The sequence below is a fragment of the Asterias amurensis genome, chromosome 21 (genome assembly GCF_032118995.1).
Source record: "Asterias amurensis chromosome 21, ASM3211899v1".
In the NCBI taxonomy this organism is placed as follows: Eukaryota; Metazoa; Echinodermata; class Asteroidea; order Forcipulatida; family Asteriidae; genus Asterias; species Asterias amurensis.
The window spans coordinates 11,028,245-11,050,405 of NC_092668.1; the positions used below are offsets into that span (position 1 = coordinate 11,028,245).

Here is a 22,161-nt window from a genome sequence, read left to right on the forward strand (position 1 = left end):
TCAAATTTTGTTAGCGAAAAGTAAATAATATATTGTGAGAAGTTCAATTGCCAGATATTAAATTAAAAATCGACAACTTTTGGCACATAACGTCAAGTTTCCGCACAAAGCAACTTCATCAGTTTTGGTAAAACACAAAATGTACACCACCCAAGACAAACTCAAAGGCATAGACCAAGCAAGATGTAAATTTATATTTATGTCTGATACCAAGACCTCACAGTCCAAGACAAAGACCTCAAAGTCAGAGACCAAGCAAGACCTCAATGTCTGAGACCATGAGCTCACAGTCCAAGACAAAGAACTCAAAGGCATAGACCAAGAAAGACCCCAATGTCTGATACCAAGACCTCACAGTCCAAGACAAAGACCTCAAAGTCAGAGACCAAGCAAGACCTCAATGTCTGAGACCAAGACTTCACAGTCTAAGACAAATACCTCAAAGGCAGAGAACAAGCAAGACCTCAATGTCTGAGACCATGAGCTCACAGTCCAAGACAAAGACCGCAAAGGCATAGACTATGCAATACCTAAATGTCTGAGACCATGACCTCAACAGTCTAAGACAAAGGCATAGACCAAGCAAGACCTCAATGTCTGAGACCATGACCTCACAGTCTAAGACAAAGACTTCAAAGTCAGAGAATAAGCAAGACCTCAATGTCTGAGACCAAGACCTCACAGTCCAAGACAAAGACCTCAAAGGCTTAGACCAAGCAAGACCTTAACGTCAGAGACCATGAGCTCACAGTCCAAGACAAAGACCTCAAAGGCATAGACCAAGCAAGATGTAAATGTCTTGTACCAAGACTTCACAGTTAAAAACAACAAACTCAAAGGCAGAGAACAAGCAAGACCTCGATGTCTGAGACCAGACAAAAACCTTAAATGCATAGACCAAGCAGGACCTCAATGTCCTAGACCAAGACCTCACAGTCAAAGACAAAGACCTCAAAGGCAGAGAACAAGCAACACATCAATGTCTGAGACCATGAGCTCACAGTCCAAGACAAAGACCTCAAAGTCAGAGACCAAGCAAGAGCTCAATGTCTCAGACCAAGACCTCACAGTCTAAGACAAAGGCATAGACCAAACAAGACCTAAATGTCTAAGACCAAGACCTCACAGTCCAAGACCAAGACCTCAAAGTCAGAGACCAAGCAAGACCTCAATGTCTTAGACCAAGACCTCACAGTCCAAGACAAAGACTTCAAAGGCATAGACCAAGTAACATCTAGCTGTAGCCTAATAGCTGTAGCCGCCAAAACAAACACTGCCTTAGCCTGTCTTAATGCAAAAATTAAAAAAGAAATTCAAATCGGTTTGTAGGAAAGTGTCAGCATATACCTTGATTGTATTGTATTGCCATGGTTCTTGTCCATCATGCAGAAGACAGGGATACTGGTGTGACTTCAACAAGCTTCAGCAGGAGTGTAAGCGTGGCTTTGCGTCTCTCTTAGCAAGAAAGTAGGCATCCATGCTCTGATGAAGGGTGATTCGAATAGATCGCCCAGTTGATGCTAAGGCCAGGGTGGTTCTCAGGCAGAAGATGACCAAGCTCCATCAGTTTGGAACATCGGGGAACATCTCAGAACATGGTATTGTCACGCATGGCTCTATCTGTAGTAGGGGAAATCAATGAGAAAATTAATTATGTAGGACTACAGTACAGAATATTATGTGTATATTTTCATAGATGATCTTATAAGTTGGACTTTCAAGATTAACTATTGAGTTTTGTGATGAAGTCTTTCTAAATGCAGAAATTAAAAAAGAAATTCAAATCTGTTTGTAGGAAGGTGACAGCCTACCTTGATCGTATTGCCATGGCTCTAGTCCATCATGTAGTAAATACGTGATCGTGGTGTGACTTCAACAAGTTCCAGCAGGAGTGTAAGCGTGTCTCAACAAGATGATGCAGCTGAGGCTAAGGGCTACGGTGGGTCTCGTCGGGAAGAGGATGACCCACAAGCTCCATGAGATTATGAGGGTGTCACGGAGGAACATCTCATGTTTTGGTGTTGTCACTCATGGATTTATCTGTAGTGAGGGAAAATTAAGAAAACATTTATTATGTAGGCTTACAGTTATGCCCAATGTACAGGACACTACTAAGTATATTTCATGTTTACACAATGTATCAATACAATTCTTTTGCATTTCTAAGAGTCATTTTCTAAATAGGCGTTTTCTTCGTAGCGCCAGTCTATCTACAAGGTCAGCGCAGCCAGCCAATATAGTAGCCCCACATCGTACGACACAAACTCATATGCCAAGCAGACCTCAAAGGCAGTGGACACTATTGGTAATTACTCAAAATAATTATCATCATAAAACCTTTCTTGATTACGAGTAATGGGGAGCGGTTGATGGTATCAAACATTGTGAGAAACAGCTCCCTCTGAAGTGACGTAGTTTTCGAGAAAGAAGTAATTTTCCACGAATTTGATTTCAAGACCTCAAGTTTAGAATTTGAGGTCTAGAAAACTTTGTGTGACAAGGGCGTTTTTTCTTTCATTATTATCTCGCATATTCGACAACCGATCGAGCTCAAATTTTCACAGGTTTGTAATTTTATGCACTTGTTGTCTTTGACAATTACCAATAGTGTCCACTGTCTTTAAATACCGATCCTAAGTTAGGACAAGTTAGGCGCCACTGCCATGGAAATAAGAAGGCATTTAAAACCTTGTTATCTTTCTGAAATCGTTCCTAGGGAAGGTCCTAATATAGGACGAGTAACTCGTCCTAACTCGAGATAAGACGAGTCCTCGCCCTGTGTGAAGTCACCCCCTGGTCTTCGTAATTATGGCACAGGGCCCACTTGCCTCCTCCATTTCTTCCAACCAAACATAATAATAATAATATAATATCGAAGTCTTATATAGCACACGTACCTACCAAACAAGGTACTCAACTAGTACTCAAGGCGCTGAGTATATACAAACTTTCAGAAAGATAGGTTATTGAAGTGATGAATTCTGAGACCCAATTATTGAGCACCTTGTAAGGGATCACAAGATGCTACGGCGCACACAGCAGCCACAGCCATGAACACCGGGGTGGACCCCTTCTCTTTTTCGATAAGTGCACTGGGTTCTTTTACACGCGTTACGCAACACATAGGGCCAACGGCTTTACGTCCCATCCGAAGGAAGAAGCAATGGTTAAGAGTCTTGCTTAAGGACACAGGTGTCACGGCTGGGGATTCGAACCCACACTCTGCTGATCAGAAACACCAGAGTTTGAATTCGGTGCTCTTAACCGCTCGGCCACGACACTTCCATTCATGTCTCATAATTTATGGACAACTGTTAGCTTAAGTAGCTACTGTGCTCCTTCCAAGTGAAAAATATTTCAACAAGGTGCTTACTTTAAAAATAAGTGTTTCTTGTGCTTTACTTCCCATGTTGAGTATTTTTAACTGAGGCTGCCAGTTATCTGTCGCCATCTTAATGGTTGAAGTTGATTGATGTTCTTGATGTTCGTCTCTCCTCACTACACATGGAGAAAAAAATTGTTTGATTTATAACTTGGGTACAGAATTATGGTTGATTATCTTGTATTTATTTTAAAGGAATTTCCATAAAATCTGAACAACAGACTTTATCTCTGAAATTTCAGCACATCAAACACACTTAAGTAAACTAACATAATACTAGATGTTGAGACTTCCTCAAGGTTCATGTAGGGCAATACTTTGGTAGCACTGGCAGTAGTCAACCTCAACAAAATGTGTTGTTTGTACCATAGTGCTGTGGCCAGAGAAGCAGGTACCCGTTGTCAACTCACTGAACATGGATGGCTTTCAACATCTGTATGGAAATATTTTGACAATTCCTTACTGCTTTTTCAACAAACACTATGAGCTGAAACTTTCACATTTTAACAAAAGAGGGCGCTGTATGATCTTCCAATAAGGAGGAAATTCTGTTCTCTGCAGCCACTTTTTCATTTGTTATGTTAAATAAAATAAATTAGAAATTTTTAACTAATAAGATATTTCTTTTAGTAAAAAAGAGTGAAAAAGTGCCTGGTGGCAAGCAAGACACAGAAATCCTTCCCAAATTGTAAACAAAATTAGTGTAGTTGGGGACTAAAAGAAAAGGCCGTTTTGGGTCTTGACGTTTCTTACGGTATACCCTGCTCGTCTTGGGTGGAGACGAGCAGAGTATACGGTTCGTTCACACCGTGCCAAAGTGTACACAGCTACGGGGAAATTAGTATCGCTCCACGATTATTTCGAATTCACCGCCAAGCCGAACCGTTGGGCCGTTAGCCACAAGTTTTGCAACATTTTTACTGTTTTAAAATCTCAAATTAACTACAGAAAGTCTTATTCTGATGCTATAGGTATTTATTCAACTCACCCTATCATTTTGCGGCGGTTTCGACGACCAAGTTGGCTATACAATGTAGACAAAACTGGAGAGAAAAATGGGGAGCTTTTGAGGTCGGCCATTTTGTTCGTAGAGCTAACCACATGTTTGCTTACGATAGGAACGGCACACTTTCGCTAATTGGTACACTATTTCTCACGAAAAATAAAGGAGAAAAGACAAATGTGTTAACACAAGGTTGTTAAAATACAAACTAAAACACGTATTTTAATTGAACATTTCATTTATTTTGAAGACTTTTAAAAAGATAGATAAGGAATGCAGATCTTCTGAATTCGTCACCCCTTAGAGAACATCCCTTGTGCGAAAAATGGAACTTTCGAAGAGAAGTTGACAACAGAAAGGTAGGTTGGGAGAATTCAGTACTTCAAAGTAAAATAATGTAGTAAACCAAAAATCAAGTTTCAAATTCTCCTTACCTCAGTATCATCAGTAAACAAACTTCTTTACTACTTGACGCACATGGGGTTACCCTGGCACAGTAGAAGGGGTTGAATGTATGGTGGCGGGACATTAATTTCGGGGGGTGGATGGCAAAGAGGGCAATGGCAAAACCAGATATTTTCATGGGGGCCGGGTATCAAACCATTCATTTCTGTATTTTTTAAATCACTTTTTCTTGGAGGGGTGGGAGCAACGGTCTTGAGTGTGTGGGGGTGGGGTGGTGGGGGATGCTACTCCAGGTTATGTCACTGGTGGGGGAAGGGATGTTGGGCAGGGTCTACTACTAGGGCGCGGTAAGGGCGTGTCCTATGTTTTTAACCATGGGTTGCTCAAATTAAGACTTAGGGAAATTGAACTGCATGGGAAGTATTACCAAATCAATTGTGGGCAGACATAAATTTCTATAAAGTTTAAATTGTTGGTTCTGAGATGGATCTAGGGTTGAGATTTGTTGGTCCAGACCTTTCGAACAGTATACTTCTGTTGCTTCAAGAGCTTAATTTCACATTGTTTGTTTCCATACCCTTATTTATTTCTTATCACACCATGCAAAGCTTCAAGTCTCTCAAAAACTAGGTATGATGAATATTGTTTTGTTTTACCCAGACACTGTTAGGTCCCAGTAGGTCGACTTTTTCCAAGTTCTGTGAACAAAAACCACAGGCATTTTACTCGGGTAGGATTCGAACCCAAAACCTTTGCCGTACTTAGTACATGTATACAGTGCCTACAAACGCCAGTGTATGGGTAGAAACATATAGATTTCTTTATACCTGGTGTAACGCCTTATTGAGCATAGTCAATTAATTGTGGACAAGAGAGTAGTTAGTCCCATTGTAAAGTGACTTTATTTCATCAGTAACATTGAAATGGTTTGAATAGAGTAATAGTAACACTTAGAGAGATGGTAAATATCAATGCTTATTTCCCCCCTCTCCCTCCTTTAACATTGTCATGACAAAATCAAAAATCATTAAATATATCATCTCAGTATATTAATAACATAAAACACTGTTTGTGCTGACAAAAAAAGAAATGTGATAACTAAAGTTCTAGAACTGATAAACATGAGGTACATTTAATGCTGACTGTTCAGTTAGATGAAAAAGTTTATTCGATGGAATAGATTATTATTTTTTACCTTAAAATAAACCAAGGAGCTAACTCAAATTCAAATAGAAAATAAAGCAACAATGTTTCTTTTGCTAAAAAAAAGTTGTCAATTTTACAAATCATATTGCACACTGACATAGTGCCTTAATCATGTAAAAACCATTTGAAGGAGAACTGAAAGGTTAAAGGTCAAATTCTTAGGCCAAGAGATTCAAAATGGCAGCTGAGTTGATCTCAATCTACGTACAGGATTGCCTTAAACAGTTACACAGTGTAGTTTTAAAATCCAAGCTTAACTGTCTACTTTGAGTTAATGTTCCCACAGAAACGAAAAATCATGAGAAATGAGAAAAGTGAATTCATTGCTTGATGAAATACAACTCATTTTTCTTACTTCCTGGATACAGAAGAAAAGTTTTCATTTTTATCTGCAGAGCAAATCCTAGGTTTAAGACGCAATCTAGAAGGCCTATAAGTCTTTGCATTATGAACGAATTGCCTTCAATGAAACCAATATCAAGTTATCAACATTAGAAGAAAAAATTGAGACTCAATAAAAACTACCATGCTGAACATCATTAATACATTCATCATTAATTATAATAAACTTGTCATCTTCAATCCCATTAAATTATACTCAACTTGAAAATTTACACCAATTGTTTATTTAACCAATATTACGTCAAAAACATCCCCCTTGGACAACTCTATATTGAGCTACCTACTTAAATTGTAGCTTAAAGTTCCTTTTTCTCTCAGAATAATAGTCTCTTTAAGATCCTAAAAAGGTCCAGTATTGGCCTAAGAAAATTTCCTGTTAATAACATTTTTTAATTTTTAGATTTGAAACATAAACCAACCCACGTACTGCCTTCCTTTTGTGGTTCACTTTTACTTTTTTTCTTTAGTTGTGTAGAATGTTTTGCGTAACGTCTCGACAATGTGGCCACACGAGGGCCAACTGAATTCTGATGTTTGATAAAGTCTGTCCAGCATGAGCCATTAAAAAAAAATGAGGTCACTACCAAAATTGTTTCGCTCTTTTATAAAGAGTTATTTTGTTGCTTGCAAAGAAATTTTGCTTTCTACCTAAAATCTTCCGAAAAAACAACAGGGCCTGGCATGAAAATATCTTTCAATAAATGCAAGTTGTATGAAATCGTCAAAAAAGACACACATAAAAAAATTGACTCGTATAAAGAAGGGAGAGAGGAGAATTCCACCATGAGGAGAAAAAAAAGAGGGAAAAGGGTAAAATCCCATCAAAGGGATGTTTCCTGTCCGTTACATAAACACCCAATGGAAATCAATAATTCAATTTTCCACCATTTTTTTAAGAACCGTGGCTTTAACACTCTGTGCATAAAATGTGACAAAGATTGATTTTCAGACAAACACTCTATAACAAACAACCCAGGTGCGTCATTACCAATATTATTACGAGACGTCTGATCTCAAATATAACAGACTTTATAGTCGCTACATGAAATTGACAAATTACAGAATAAAAGATACTGTCTATGAGAATCACCACAGGTCGTAAGAAATTAAATTGTTGATTGGACTCACAACCTTGTTCCTACTACAGATGATTGACCCATACAGCATAAAGCAGGGGGTCAACCATAAAAGATGACCATAGGCTGCCTAATGGGACTTTCACCCTAAAAGTTCCTTATCGGTCGAAGAAATGTGTTTTGTTAATGCATCGTGAACTGTTGCAGTGATGTTCGGAAGTATATTTGAATGTAGAAGCTGATCGTTTAAAAGTAAATAAGCACCTTCATGGTTGTATGCGCCATCTTGTTCATGAAGCAGATTAATTTAATTTAAGAATGCATTGCTGCTTGTGACTCGGAGCTCAAACTTCCATGAACCTTCAAGACGCGAGTGTGAGGTCCAAGTACCAGGCAGCAACGAGTGTCCGAAATAAACCAATCTGACCCAGAAACATGATGGCGCATATCACCATAAAGTACTCATTCTTTCTTCTCTGGGAGGAGAGAGTTTGTCATTACCAACGAAATAACAACTAGAGGGTGCACTGGTGATGCTTTTTGCACAAACGCGACGGGACCGCCAGCAGACACGCGCGCGCCATTCTGTACGCGCATTGAATATAAAGTACACGTTGGAGCTTGTGTTTATTGAACGCTCCCCCGTGCTGTTTTGTCAACTTATAAAATGGCCGAACAAACACATGCTGTGCGATGCCTGTTTTGTCAACTTAGAAAATGGCCGCCTGCGCGCATGCCGGGTCGCGTATATAGGCCATTGCGCCCTCTAGTTCTTATATATAACTTTATGGTCATTACTTAGTATGGTGCTTTTGAATGATCATACATAACCTCACCCTAATGCTTAGTGGTACTCTTTGGTACCTCATGGTCACCCCAACAAGCCTCAACAAGCCTAGCCTTTAATCCCCAATAAGCCTGGTTCATACTTCCTGTCAATGCAAATGTGAAGCAAATTTTGTCGTCAAACGGCCGTCTACGCAGTGGATGTTTCGCAGCAGTTAATCACAGTTGTTGTGAATTATTCCTTGCGAATTTCGATGTAACAAAATTCATATCGCATTCACAAGAAGTATGAACCAGTCTTTAAGCCTCAGCCTCTTTGCCCCTTGTCTGCATCTTCTCACAGTGCTCAACATCACAACTTTTTCAAACATCCTTTCCCCATTGCCTTCAATGTTTTAAACCTCACTTGCCAGTCAACTCATTGTACCCTCAACCCCTTAGTCATCCTCACAAGTAGACTTCACTTGATTACCTCTTACTACCCCACCAGTCGCTCTTGTTTAGTAACTAGTCACATCAAATGAGCTATATTTTTTTAAATAATGAACCTCAGAACCGCATTACCTCACTTCTTGGTGTACATCACTAGCCTCATTTAAAGCCCAAATAACCTGCGTTCTTCAAACCTGCATACTTGCATACATGACCCTCTCCAACACTCATACATTTTTACAGTCACCTCAAGCTACTTGTGTACCCCACCGGTATCAATGACCCTCCCACATACATGACTCTCTTGAACACTCATTCACTGATACATTCACCTCAAGCAAGTAGGGTACCTCAACTGTACCACGACCCTCACACTTACCTTACATACACCACAAGCAAACAACACCAGGTACCTGATGACATCAATGTATGGCATTGCCCCTTAGCAGCACTACATCTTCATCCTCAACATAACCAAACCTCAACCATTATATAACCCTCACACACATAACCCTCATGCACAAAACCTCGCACACACAACCTCTACCTCTCTACCTCACACACACACAATATGCCTCCACCACCTGCAACCTCTCATACAAACACTGTAAGCAATATGTTGAGGTCTTATTCTAGTGATGCATGGGAGAGAGAGAGAGAGATCAAAAAAGTGTGATTGACAAGAATTATTACCAAATTTTTGAGGTTGCCTGATCAGAAAACTGAACGCTCACACTCCTTATGTCTTTTGGCAAGAGGAGTGTTCTTAGAATTCACATTGCTGTGAGGCATTCACAACACAGTAGCTGGAGGCTTGTGTAATTTCTTAACCACATAAAATCTATCAAACAATTAGTAAGTGAGGTTTGCGGTAGCACTATGTGTTAATCTTTTTTAAGTAGTGTTGGTTTTAAAAAGTACGACAGTGGTTGACAACTCCAATCGGTCAATCTGAGACTAACATTTGTGGGATTTTATCTCGTCTGCATGGTGTGGGTACTGTTTCGGAGAGGATTAGAGTAACAATACTTTGGGGTTAAGAATAGTTTCCATAATTTGTCAATTTCATTTCAGAAATGTATTTCCGTTTAGTTTGCTTCCAGACATCCCATAGACTCAACAGCGAGGTAGAAGTCCATCCGCCCCAATAGTAATTATTATTATTTTAACATGTACAATTTTCAAAAAGTTTACATGATATAAGTTTGTTACATCTAAAGAGAGAAGGGTGACTGAAAATTGTGTGCTGTGGTTACGAGATCTACGTGAAAAGAGATAGTCCGAATATGTCCAGACACTAGCTAGAAATTCCCACATTGCAATATAAAAATAGTAAAAAGAAACAGTTTTTTTTCAAGTGCATCAATGCGTTTTCTAACAAGTTTACGACATTCAACAATTTTGTGTATTTTTTTCCGAAGTTTTTTTTTTAAATCTTAAGATAATAAGAACGATAATAATTAAAACTGTACAGCGTCATCAAAAGAGGAACAGAGAAAAGCAAAGGTACACTGAAGTTTTTTTTTTTTTATAACAACAGATAACTGTCCACACCTAGATAAGGTTTATAATTATCTCCTTGTTTTCTACACAATTTTCACAAAAAAGCGGAAAAAGTAATCACTTCTGTATAGGGCTAGAGAGGAACTCAGTCCACAAAGCCGACCGAAGTAAATTTCTATACCTAGGTTTCCTAGTTTCTACAAAGTGACATAAAAAAGAAAATATATTCTCCACGACTTACTACTTAATGAAGTTTTTCAAGTTATATTAGCCATGCGTAATTAAATTGTCTCTAGTTATTTTTTTGTTAAATATCGGGGCGAGTTGAAACTCATTTCCATAATGTAGTAATTTCAACTCCCAAGTTAAATCACCCCCACCCCTACACAACCATTTTGGCCTGCGGTCTACATTTCGTATAACTTTTTTTTAGGATACAGAGACCGTCTTCAATAATTTTGTTTTTAAACATACATACATACACAATTTTGAACATTCTGCATAGCTATACGTAGCCATACATTTATACACCACTGAGATATTTCTCATAGACTTAAAGGATTTGACAAAATCCATTTTGGTTACAATCACTTTTACACACCATCAAAACACAGTTCCATGGAGGCTTTTTGACCATTGCCTCATACTATATAAACAAACGAAATATAAACAAAAAAAGCAATAATTCCCAACTTACAATATCTTGATAATAAAGGTCACTTAAAAATGTACACAGAATCTATATTTTTTACCTCATAGTTCACGTTAATTTCTTTTTTGTTGTTTAATGTACAGAGGGATTGGACATGAACTACTGGCTAATAATTATACATTACTGAACAATATGAACGGTTGAAGCTGTATACAAGCCATGCAGATTGGATACCCTTTTTGGGGGAAGTTTTACAAAAACGAGAGGAAATTATCTCCCAAACGAGGTATTTGGTGTGGCAAGCATATCCTGATTGGGTACTGAGTTATGTTCTGTCATCCCCAACTCCAAGCGGTGTACATTCAAAGCAACATTTACAACAAAAGCGTAACAGTCAAACATTATTTCTTCAGCATATAAGCATTTTCTGATTCGGTTGGAATTTGCAACATGATTATTGACTGAAAGCATTACAAAAGACCACACTCTGGTTCGACAATCACAGAGACATCATTGGCTAGAATTAACAAAATGCCTGGTAACCTTATGCAGGAAAGGTGTACAAATCAATGCAAAGTACCAGTCATTTGACCTTTGGGTCAATCTGTTTGAAAATTGAAAAGCAAGCTGGGCACTTGCTCTTAGGCAAGGCTTATCTGATGATTAGATTTAGGCGTTGCATTTTGAAGGATGAAAAAAATGGAAGTTATGACCAGCATAACATTAAGGTATCCAAGTCCAGAGAGCGACAACGCCCCCTTAAGAAATCTACTAAATGACCACGCCCCCCTCCAGAAATCTACAAGATGATGTACAGAGTTCAGAAATGTATTTACACACACAACAAAATGGCAAGGTTCACGCGCAGCGAACTCTTTCGTTTAAATATGACAAAATATATATCACATTTAGGGTCGGGATATGGTTTTAGGTTAGTTTAAATTGGTTCACTTCTGGGACTCGATTGGGAGATAAATTTAGGGGGAAAAAACAATCCTGTTTTTATTGCGCTATTCTAATCTGGGAATAGTTCATGGATGGGGCTATTAACTGGGACCCAATCAGGAACCATTTCCATGTTTGAACATGGGCCATGTTCAAATCAGGCATGGCCTTTGCCAGCAGTGACAACTTCAAAGATGCCTTTTATAAGCATGTTCGTCCAACATGGCCGTTAATTCCAAATGGGCAATACGTTCCTTTGGATATTACCTGTACCCTACAACCTCGTTCCCGGTGGTGTACAACTCGCCAGGCAATCTCTATCATAACTCCTGGAAGTGTGATATTAAAACCCCCCAAAAATTGATATTTCAATTACTCTGATCCGTTCTGTGTAAGACCTCGCAGACAGAAAATCTGCCCCCCCCCCCCTTTCTTTCTTTTTCGATCTTGTCATACATCTAGCTGTTTGCAGTTTAGGGTGACCACATCAAAACATGATGTTTGAAATGTATTGCGTCAAAATACAAGCATTTTGACATACCTCTAAGTGCCCAACAAGTGCAGTCAAGCGTGCACCCAAAGTAGCCACTTTTGGTTAAACCAATCAACAATTGTTTTTCAGTGTTTCCCTTCCAGGATTATGTGACAAGAGTTATCGATACGGCGCGCTACCCACGGCAACCAAGCTGCCCCAATTCAGGTATTAGTGTACCCTAGATCTTCATTGGGTTAGTTCAAGGTGGCAACATTTTTAGGTATACTCTGCTGATGAGATTGATATCTTGATTGGGGTAAAGATTAAGACCCAGTCAGGATAGCGTTTCATAACATACCTTCCATTAAACTATCCCAATACGGGTATATATATAAAAAGTTCCTGATTCACACTAAACTGACCCTGAAAAAGCTTTGAAAGTTAAATGCAATCTAATACATCAGGGCATCAAGGAAAGAAGAAAGGTACCAGACTTCTCTTTCCATAAGTTTAAATAGTGAACCTTTTGAACTGACTAAATAAAAATTTAAAAAACTCAAAGCAGGCTGGCATTTATGTTTTGAATCAGAACCCAATCACAGCTTTAAAGATTTTACAATAAAAAGAAAAACAGTCCACAAGATTAATGTATATCATAATAATAACTAGCATTCCACGTTTTAATATTGAACAGCCGTTAGTATTACACAATGTACAAAAAATTGGGAAACGGATGCATAATGCACACAGCATTTTTTCCTATTCAAGCTGTTGGAATACAGTGGCGCGTCGGTCAAAGCCTTGACGCAGCCACAGATTTCAGGCTGTAGTTGCACAGAAATACATCCCAATTGCACTTTAATCCGATAATTTCCACTTTCAGTTAGACGTCCACACAAGACATGTTCCTGACACACTCCTACACTTTGTACACAAATATAATCGCCCCAATATTTCGCTAATTTGTTTTTGAAATGAAAAAATTTAACAAACTAAGTTTGGCAATTTGAAATAAAATAAAATATTTTTCCCCCACCTCTTGCCATTCACATTTGGATGCAATTTCAATCAAATAAAATATTTTCTTCAGATAATTTCCTGAAAATAATTTTTGCGTCTCCTCGTTGAGATTGAACTAAAAAATTCTTTCGGGAAATAAAAGTAAACTTGCCAAAGTCCATAAAGCCTTTTGCTTTTTTATTTTTTGTTACTTTCGACCACAGCCTTACTAAACGTACTGCTTTACTTTCTGTGCAAATTGGTTTCTTATGAATAGTAAAAGCTATGATAGGAGGTACATAACCTGCGTGCGCCACGTAAAACGGCAGTGACACGCAACTTTTTTTAATTTATACACTGTCCCCTTTCAAGGGACAAAAGGGGTTTGTAATTACGCCCCCACCGTTCAGGATTTTATACACCCTCATCAAGGCTATAGCATTCTCCCAGCCCTTTGAGTGAACTCTTAGCTCATTTTGGTGGTTTTTGAATGCAACCCGTTTCCCTTCGGAGCTGAACTTGATGTCCAGCTTCCGGGTTTATTTTTCTGGGGAGCGAGGTTGATGCTTCTTCGGCTCAGGGAGGGAGAACTCTAAAGGGGAGGAGTTCGTCTATGAAGCAGGGGAGGGGCCTGTGTTGTTAGGGGGCGTTGGCGAGTCCTTGCGTGGTGGCATCCTCTCATTGACTTTGTCTAGGCCCTTGGCCTCGGCGAACCCACTGATTTTGTGGAAATCCATTGCTGCAAAGAAACAAAGACACATCAATATTTACTACCAAAGATCGTTCTTGCGTCTGTGGTCGCCGTATCCTCAAATTGTATTGGGGGCCCATTCCTGGAATCGCAGCCATTGTTCTCTTTCAATTACTGCCCCTCTCAGCATTGTCTATCCAGCAAAGCATGCTGTTAAGAAGTAACTAGTTTACTGGAGATGACCTGTATGAAGACCTGGTAGCTCTGGGGAAAAAACTGCCGCAACCCTGGGAAACAACGGCCGACCCTTTCACACTTGCTCGACCCCTGATCTACCCCTGGCAAATGGGTATACCACCCCTACTCTGGAGTAGGGGTAAGTGGTAAAACCATGGGGTGTTCTTGAAATATGCACCTGGAACCCGGTGGAATCAGCCTCGGCGAGGACAGTGTGAAAATGCGCTGTTTGGTAACCATGGGGTGAAAACAATCTTTGGGCCTCCCCATAATAATAAATAATAACCAATTCTTATATAGCGCATTTCACAATAACCGTATCAATGTGCTTTACATTAGTACCCTGGTCATAGGGCCAATAACAGTTTATATCGCTCCAAAGGCTTTTTCATTCACAATATCAACCTCTACCCTTGCAGGTACCCATTTATTCCCCTGGGTGAAGAGAAGCAATTATAGTAAAGTATCTTGCTCAAGGACACAAGTGTCACGACCGGGATTTGAACCCACACCCATGACTGTATTCCACGGGGATATGAGATACAGAGTGAAAAGGGCTGTAGAGTTAGGGTGTGGCTGTGGTAAGGGGTAGGATAGAGGAGAAGGGTCTTCTGATTTTGGGGATGGGGTGGGGGGGGGGGCTTACCATTCTTGAGGGTGTCCCGGCCTCCAGATAGGATCCCAGCAGGTAGCATACCCGTTGGTGTCAATCCCTTCAGTGTTAACACAGTCTCGCTCTCTTCTCTGTAAATTAATAAAACACAACAATAAATTTAAAGAGAGAGTTTTTTTTTGGGTACACACACACAAGCCTTCTATATCCAGCAACAGAGTCATGTAATTAAAAATGACCTCCTTCAACCGCATTTTTTTTACCAGTCTCGATAAGATCATTTATGTCAATGCACAATCAACAGAGTGAGATATGACCCAAGCGGTTTGATTCAGCTTTAACCACTGGATGTTTCAGCCACAGGTGACCCATCCCAGCTTTTGGCTAGGATCGACAGATACAAAACTAAAATAACAACAAATTTTCTTTTTACAGCGCTTCATATACGGGCGTCTCCAAGCCCTTAGCATATTTTATTTCCGGACAGGTTTTTGAATCATGAGACCTATTCTGTGCGGGTTTACAAGGTGCAATGCCGCATCCGGCTCCCACAGCCAGAAACACTGTGGTAAACCCTTTCTCTTAGCAATAATTCAAACTGGGTTCTTTTATGTGCATTACACAACAGACGAAACCAAGGACTTTGTCTAATCTAATAAGACAAAGCAAGTGTCTTGCTTAAGGTCACAAGTGTCAAGACTGAACCCACACTCTGCTGATCAGAAACACCTGAGTATGATTCCAAGGCGCTTGACTGTACCGATCAGCCAGTTATGTTTGCAAGTATAACCAAAATTCTCCTGTAAAACTAATGAGGCAGGTAAACGTCTAATTTGTTTATACCTGAGGACCGTGAAGACTCGGGCCATTTTGCCGATCGCTCGGATCTTGTTTCTGATGATCTCCTTACGTGCAGCGGCTGAGGCAGCTAGATAAAAGGGAAAAGAAATGTATTAATATTACATAAATATTCATATAAAAACTTATTAAAAATGGGAACAAATCTTATAAGCAAAAAAACTGAATATGTGAACTGGGAAAATAGTAACTATTTCCGAATGAATTCTTTCCAGTAATAATCTCACTAGGATTGATTCCTCAGATTAAAAAACCAACAAGTAATCAACAACAAGGGAAACAGAACTGATTGTGTTCTATTTTGTTGCAGAGGGTCCCGTCCCTTCACTAAGTGTTAGGTCAATCCAAAATGGCTACTTCAGCTACAGCTACGGCTAGATCAGTTTGTCTGCCAGTGTTGAAGAATAGGCAGACACGCGCGACCTAGCCGTAGCTGTAGCAGAAGTCACCGTTTCGGACTCGGCCTTAGTCTCATTTCAAAATTGTTTTGATTGCACCCACAACCTTGGAAAACTTATAGTTCATGGGTCAATTTCAAATGTTCATTGAAGGTCTGTTCCCGGCCCCAAATTATAATGAAAGTGTTTGAATTATGTAACACCACAACAAGCCAGACTAAGCCTGGAACACGCCATTAGCATTGATGTTACATGACCATGTGGTCAAGAATGCTTGCTAAGCCAGTTACTTTATACTTAAAAATATTAATGGGTTCCTTGTCATTGGGGCACTGAAACGTGTGAAAGCAGTTAAAACTTTAAAGACCAGGGGCCGATTTCAAGAAACTTTACGCAACTGCGTAAGTCCACTTGCGCAACGTTTATGGCGTAAAGTTTCTTGAAATCTGCTACGTGAAGGTAAAGGATTAATATGAATCAAATTACAGCCCAGATTCAAAATGATTTCAGTGAAAGATTATCAAACCGTATCACTTTGAAGGGAAATTTTTCTATAAGATCCTTTTGAACTATCAACAGCTGCAGTGCTTGTCACCAGTAAGCGGAAGTTTTTGTGGTTATTAAATTTGTTGAGTATTCACCTTATAAGAGATCAATCTTAGCTGTATAAAAAGTGAATTTTTTCGTAAGCAGTGGTTGTTTTTTTCTTTCTTAAATTTATTTTTCTTTCTGTGACTGCATCCCATCATTAGGAATATCTTGTGGTTTTCCTGAACGAATATTTTATTGGGAGATTCTAACTTAAGGCCCGGTCCCACCGAGAACGATAATGATCACGACGCAAAGAGAACGCGTTCTATTGGTTAAATTGCTCCACGCAGAATACGCACACACTCATTCAACGAATAGAGTGCGTTATCTTTGCGTCGTTATCGTTCTTGTTATCGCTGCAGTGGGACCGGGCCTTTACACTTGTCCATTTATCAACATTGATTTGTCTTTTTGCAAAAAAAAAATTTTGCAAGACAGATTTGAATTTGAACATCAACAAAACGAACTATATAATTGGAACAATGTTGTCTGCTCAAGGGGTGAGTTTTGATTGAAATGATTGGCCGGCTTAGGATGTGCAAACATGATGATTGGTTAGTTGTTAATAATGATCAATGAATATTCATGAATCCATTAGGTTCATCACAAAATCAAACTGGTTAATTAATTTACTTGTAAAAATCTCAAACGAAATATGAAAATTATATATATATCGGGCAAACCATCATTCGGGAGTTAAACCCGGAAAAAAGTGCCAGCTGTTTATAAGTGAACCAAATAAACCAAATTAACAAAATGTTTACAATTCTTTCCAAACAATACAAAAATTGAGCAAATCAAACCTAAACTTCTTTGGGCTCACCATTCCTCGATACTTCTTAAGTTACTTACAAAATAAACAAAATCCTGAGATGTCTAGAACTTAAATTCACTCACCAATTCATATTCTCTAATAATTCATGCATTAACCTCTTACCACGGGAATAGCAAAGGCAACAAAAATGTTGTCAACTTATGCTCAACTACTCACAAAAATGAACATCTTATATGACGGCTTAGTACATCAAACTGACTTTGCCTCAAAGTATACCTTTGGTTTTTGAACCATTTGATTGTTTTGATTAAGCAAACTTATGATCATTTAAACAGGTAGTTGCGTTTTTGAGTTTTCACCATAAGTCAAGAGTGAATAATACTCACGCAGGAAGAATAATCCCAGCTAGGAGTAAACAATCTAAGAATCGTTACTGTCAGTTACGCAGCTCAGATTAAAATTCGGGGGACAAAAAACTACATAACCAAATTACTTCAAAGTGAAGTCTTTCTCAAAATGCTTTATACTATCGAAAGCTGCAGTACCTCTTCTAACCATTAGTTTTCATTGCCAATAGTTTAACTTCCTTCAAACGGGTTATCAGATACAGCAGTTGTTCAACAGTTATTGACAAATTTTCCTGTTGTTTATTTTCTAAAGTTCATATTTTCTTTTCTGTTTTGCAGCTATAACCATTTTTTGCCTTTGTTGGTGCAGTCAAAAGTCAAGCAGAAGTAAGCTTACTTGCTTTGCTTTAAAACTGCCGTTGCAGCCAAAATGAACAACACCATTTCCAAAAGCTATCACGTTTCTGCATTTGTAAGAGCAAGGGGTTCGAGACACACATACATTACACCCAACCACTAATCACAAACCCAGAATCAGCCAATGAGAACTTTTTCGGTCATCACACACTTCAAATGGTCACACGAGGGAGCTGTCTAGGAAGCCTCACAGATCTAGAGCCGAGAGAACACTGTGGTCTTTACGTAAAATCTGTCTCAATATTCGAGAGTGAACATTGAACTTGAACCCACACTCTGCTGATCAGAAACATCAGAGCTTGAGTGCAACACCCTTGGCCGTGAAAGTTGAAACGCCACCAAGGAAAAGACTCCCAGCGTTCTCTCAGGTTCTTACCAAACTGGGATCATGCACGAGTTCCAAATGGAAAGAAGAATCTACATTTTAAATAAAATCAGGTATCACCCTCATCCTAAACTACTAAATACCAAGACATCTTCAAAAGACAGCAGATCTAAAAGCATCGTAACTATAAAAATAAATCAAGAACTCAGGAAAATTTGGCGCAACCAATGTGTTCCAAAACTCTATATTAAATTTGTTCATTGCGTCGTTAGCCAGTTAGAATCAAAGTCAAACAAACCAAAACAATCATTTCAAATTTCTTTCTCTAAACCAATAAAATAAATAAAAGTCTTGGATATAAAAAAGTACTTTCTGTAAACACGTTAATAAACTAATTAAAAATTTGTAACAATCAAAACAAAAAGATTGAATTTGAAAGATAAAATTTAAATGATGCAAAAAGATATTAGTAAAAACTTTCACACTGTTAAACAATTTGTCATAAAAACTGATAAGAAACTCATTAAAATGTAAATGTTGCACTCAAAGTGATGCAAGCTTTTGCTGTAATTTTTGTGCATGTTGCTAAAAAACTGCTTTATGAAAGAGCGTGCGGAAAAGCATGTGGAAAACCTGTTTAAAGACACACCAAGGGCTAAACACTAATGGGGCAAGCACCAACAACTATTGCGGGTTTCAAAGAAAACTAATAATAATCTGGTAATGAATATTGTAGTCAATATTTTTTTCTTTTCATTTAATTGATTGAATTCAACAGGTAGTCTCCTAGATTTTGTAATTTTGAAGAAAAAAAAGAACAAAGTGAGCAATGAATTTTTTTTAATCAGGCTGGGCGAGTCTCATTTCTCTTTAAAATTTCCCAAATCACATATTTATTTTAGACTACAAATTGATGAAAATATTTACTTTGACGGATTAAGTCAAATCAAAATCATTATATATTTTTTTCAAACAAAAATGCTTTTTTCTAACCTGAAGGTAAGCTTCGCAAAATATATAAAATAATTTTTTCCTTAAAGTGATGCTCTAATTTTTGGCGATTTTCTTTTTCTTTTTTTTTGGGGGGGGGGGGGTTATTCCGCAATTTGTGTTGGGCTTTTTATTTTATTTTTATCCACAAGGTCAAACCAGGATGGGTTGGGGTTAAAATTGGTGGGTCATTGGGTCAACAGGGGTCAAGCATTCATTCAGCAAGTGAGTGACTTACCGGTTGTTGTTGGGGTCGAAGCATTGCGTGAATGGGCAGCTGTTTGCGTGATAGAAGGTGCATATGTGCGTACTTGGTGAATACGTGTGTATACAATTATGCTTACTAACTACATACAAATTGGCACACTCTCCAAAAACAAATGACTATTGAATTAAAGGAACACGTTGCCTTGGATCGGTCGAGTTGGTCTTTGAAAAACGTTTGTAACCGTTTTTTATAAAATGCATATGAGTAGAAAGATGTTGTAAAAGTAGAATACAATGATCCACACAAACATGCCTCGAAATTGCGTGGTTTTCCTTTTACCTCGTCGACTAACACGTCGGCCATTTATGGGGGTCAAAATTTTGACTCCCATAAATGGCCGACGGTGATAGTTCGCACAGTAGAAGGAAAACCATGCAATTTCGAGGCAAACTTGTGTGGATCATTGTATGCTACTTTTAAAACATCTTTTCAACCATATGCATTATATAAAAAACGGTTAAAAACGCTTTTGTTTTGACCAACTCGTCCGATCCAAGGCAACGTGTTCCTTTAATAGTTCCAACAAAGGAAACTTAAATTGTCCCTTTTCTTTAAATCTTTTTTTTTTTAAATAACTGTGAACCAGAATGTAAAATTCACATTGAAAAATGTTCTTTTTTATAAAATTTGCTTTAAACCTTTACTTTCCGAGCTTTTCCTTAGGATTTTGCTTATTTTTATACATACTTTTTTTGTGTATACTAAATGTAATTCAAAATTTCCAAATCACATTGAGAAATATTGCTTTCCTTTTAAAATAATCTATTGTTGAACAGTTTCAGCCCCTTCCTTATATAAAAATATATATAAAAAAATAATTTAAAAAACTTCAAGTGAGGTTTGCGGAAAAATCATGTTTTTTAACTCTCGTAAGATGTGGTGGTTTATAAAAAAACTGATGGATATCAAATCAACGTTTTGATCTTTTTTAGGAGAATGCTGGACTCTGTTGCTGTATGCTGCTTTAGCATAAGGCAGTGGACACTATTGGTAATTACTCAAAATAGTTTTTAGCTTAAAACCTTTTTTTTTGGTAACAAGTAATGGGGAGAGGTTGATAGTATAAAACATTGGGGAAAACGGCTCCCTCTGAAGTAACTTAGTTTTTGAGAAAGAAGTAATTTTTAACGAATTTGATTTCGAGACCTCAGATTTAGAACTTGAGGTCTCGAAATCAAGCATCAGAAAGCACACAACTTCGTGTGACAAGGGTGTGTTTTCTTTCATTAATATCTCGCAACTTTGATGATCGATTGAGCTGAAATTTTCACAGGTTTGTTGTTTTATGCATATGTTGAGATACAGCAAGTGAGAAGACTAGTCTTTGACAATTACCAATAGTGTCCACTGTCTTTTAGCATCTCCTAATGACGATCAGAGCCTACCGATCGAAATGTTAATATTTTAGCAACCGGTTCTTCACAGAACCACAACAGCTTATAGAGAGAGAGCTAATTACACGGTGTCTCAGCAAACCTCATTTGAATGTACTCTACTATGCAAGTGTCAAACCTACTTTGAAAAAATGACAGGAACAGTACAAAGGTTAACTATTATTAGTTCAACTGAACTGTACAATAGTAAAAACTATTTTGAAATTATTCTTCTCATGAACATCTTGATCAGATGGGTGCCTACAAGCAAGATCTACAACAAGTTAGTTACTACACAAAGATCTTCAAAACCTTACAGCACATTTTAAATATTGCCCTTTTTATGCTGCCATGATAACTTCAGCATCAACTGTGAATTTTGATTGTTGTTTTATAACACAATTTCATTCAATTTCTGGGGGGTATACAGTTTCTGTTCATCTAAATCAACAATTTTGACATTTTGTTTCTTCAAAACTGTAACAGAATTCAGATTTTAGTTTATGAAAACCATATTTCTTGTAGCATTTATGCCACAACTTCCAATTAAAATGCTTTGTCTGCATTGGTACGAAATTCACAAACACATCTTTTAAACTGTAAAACCATAGCCACACACAATCTAAACACAAACTGTGAATATTAAAACACAAGTAAGCGCTTTAATCTGCAGATTTTTCCACAGAGGCGTCACACATTCATTCTCACTGTCATACCAACACACCAAACACTTTAAGGTAGGCTCACAAAATATCGGAATAATAACCACATTACTCAAGGAAGAAGTGTACATGAAGGTTATTGGGAGACAGGGTTGGACATAACTTACAGGATGTTTATTGCTTGAAAAGTTCACTTTCCACTGATGCTAAAGCTTTGCATAAATTTTCGTCAGTTTATATCAACCAAAATCTCTGTCATGGGATCACAATGAGGCTGGAAGTCACAAATAGTCTGGGCCCTTTCTCTTTGATGATGCTAAAACCATTACTATGCACAGGGGACTAAACCA

General features: G+C 38.2%; 1 protein-coding gene and 1 long non-coding RNA gene across 2 annotated transcripts in view; both read right to left on the reverse strand.

The window, feature by feature from the left end:
- Nucleotides 1–1,392: 1,392 nt before the first annotated feature.
- LOC139952791 (uncharacterized) lies at nucleotides 1,393–4,464 on the reverse strand. The gene is made up of 4 exons (XR_011787912.1): nucleotides 4,371–4,464; nucleotides 3,374–3,498; nucleotides 1,812–2,040; nucleotides 1,393–1,620 (listed from the first exon to the last, which is right to left on the reverse strand). It is a non-coding gene; the product is annotated as an uncharacterized lncRNA (long non-coding RNA).
- Nucleotides 4,465–10,960: 6,496 nt separating this feature from the next.
- LOC139953325 (protein phosphatase 3 catalytic subunit alpha-like) overlaps nucleotides 10,961–22,161 on the reverse strand; it is a 92,691-nt gene continuing 81,490 nt past the window's right edge. Inside the window, exons 12-15 of the mRNA XM_071952823.1 lie at nucleotides 19,747–19,785; nucleotides 15,651–15,735; nucleotides 14,841–14,938; nucleotides 10,961–14,005 (exon numbers count right to left, since the gene is read on the reverse strand). Of these exons, the coding sequence (XP_071808924.1) occupies nucleotides 13,878–14,005; nucleotides 14,841–14,938; nucleotides 15,651–15,735; nucleotides 19,747–19,785 (350 nt within the window). The 3' untranslated portion in view covers nucleotides 10,961–13,877. The remainder of the gene's footprint in view (nucleotides 14,006–14,840; nucleotides 14,939–15,650; nucleotides 15,736–19,746; nucleotides 19,786–22,161) is intronic.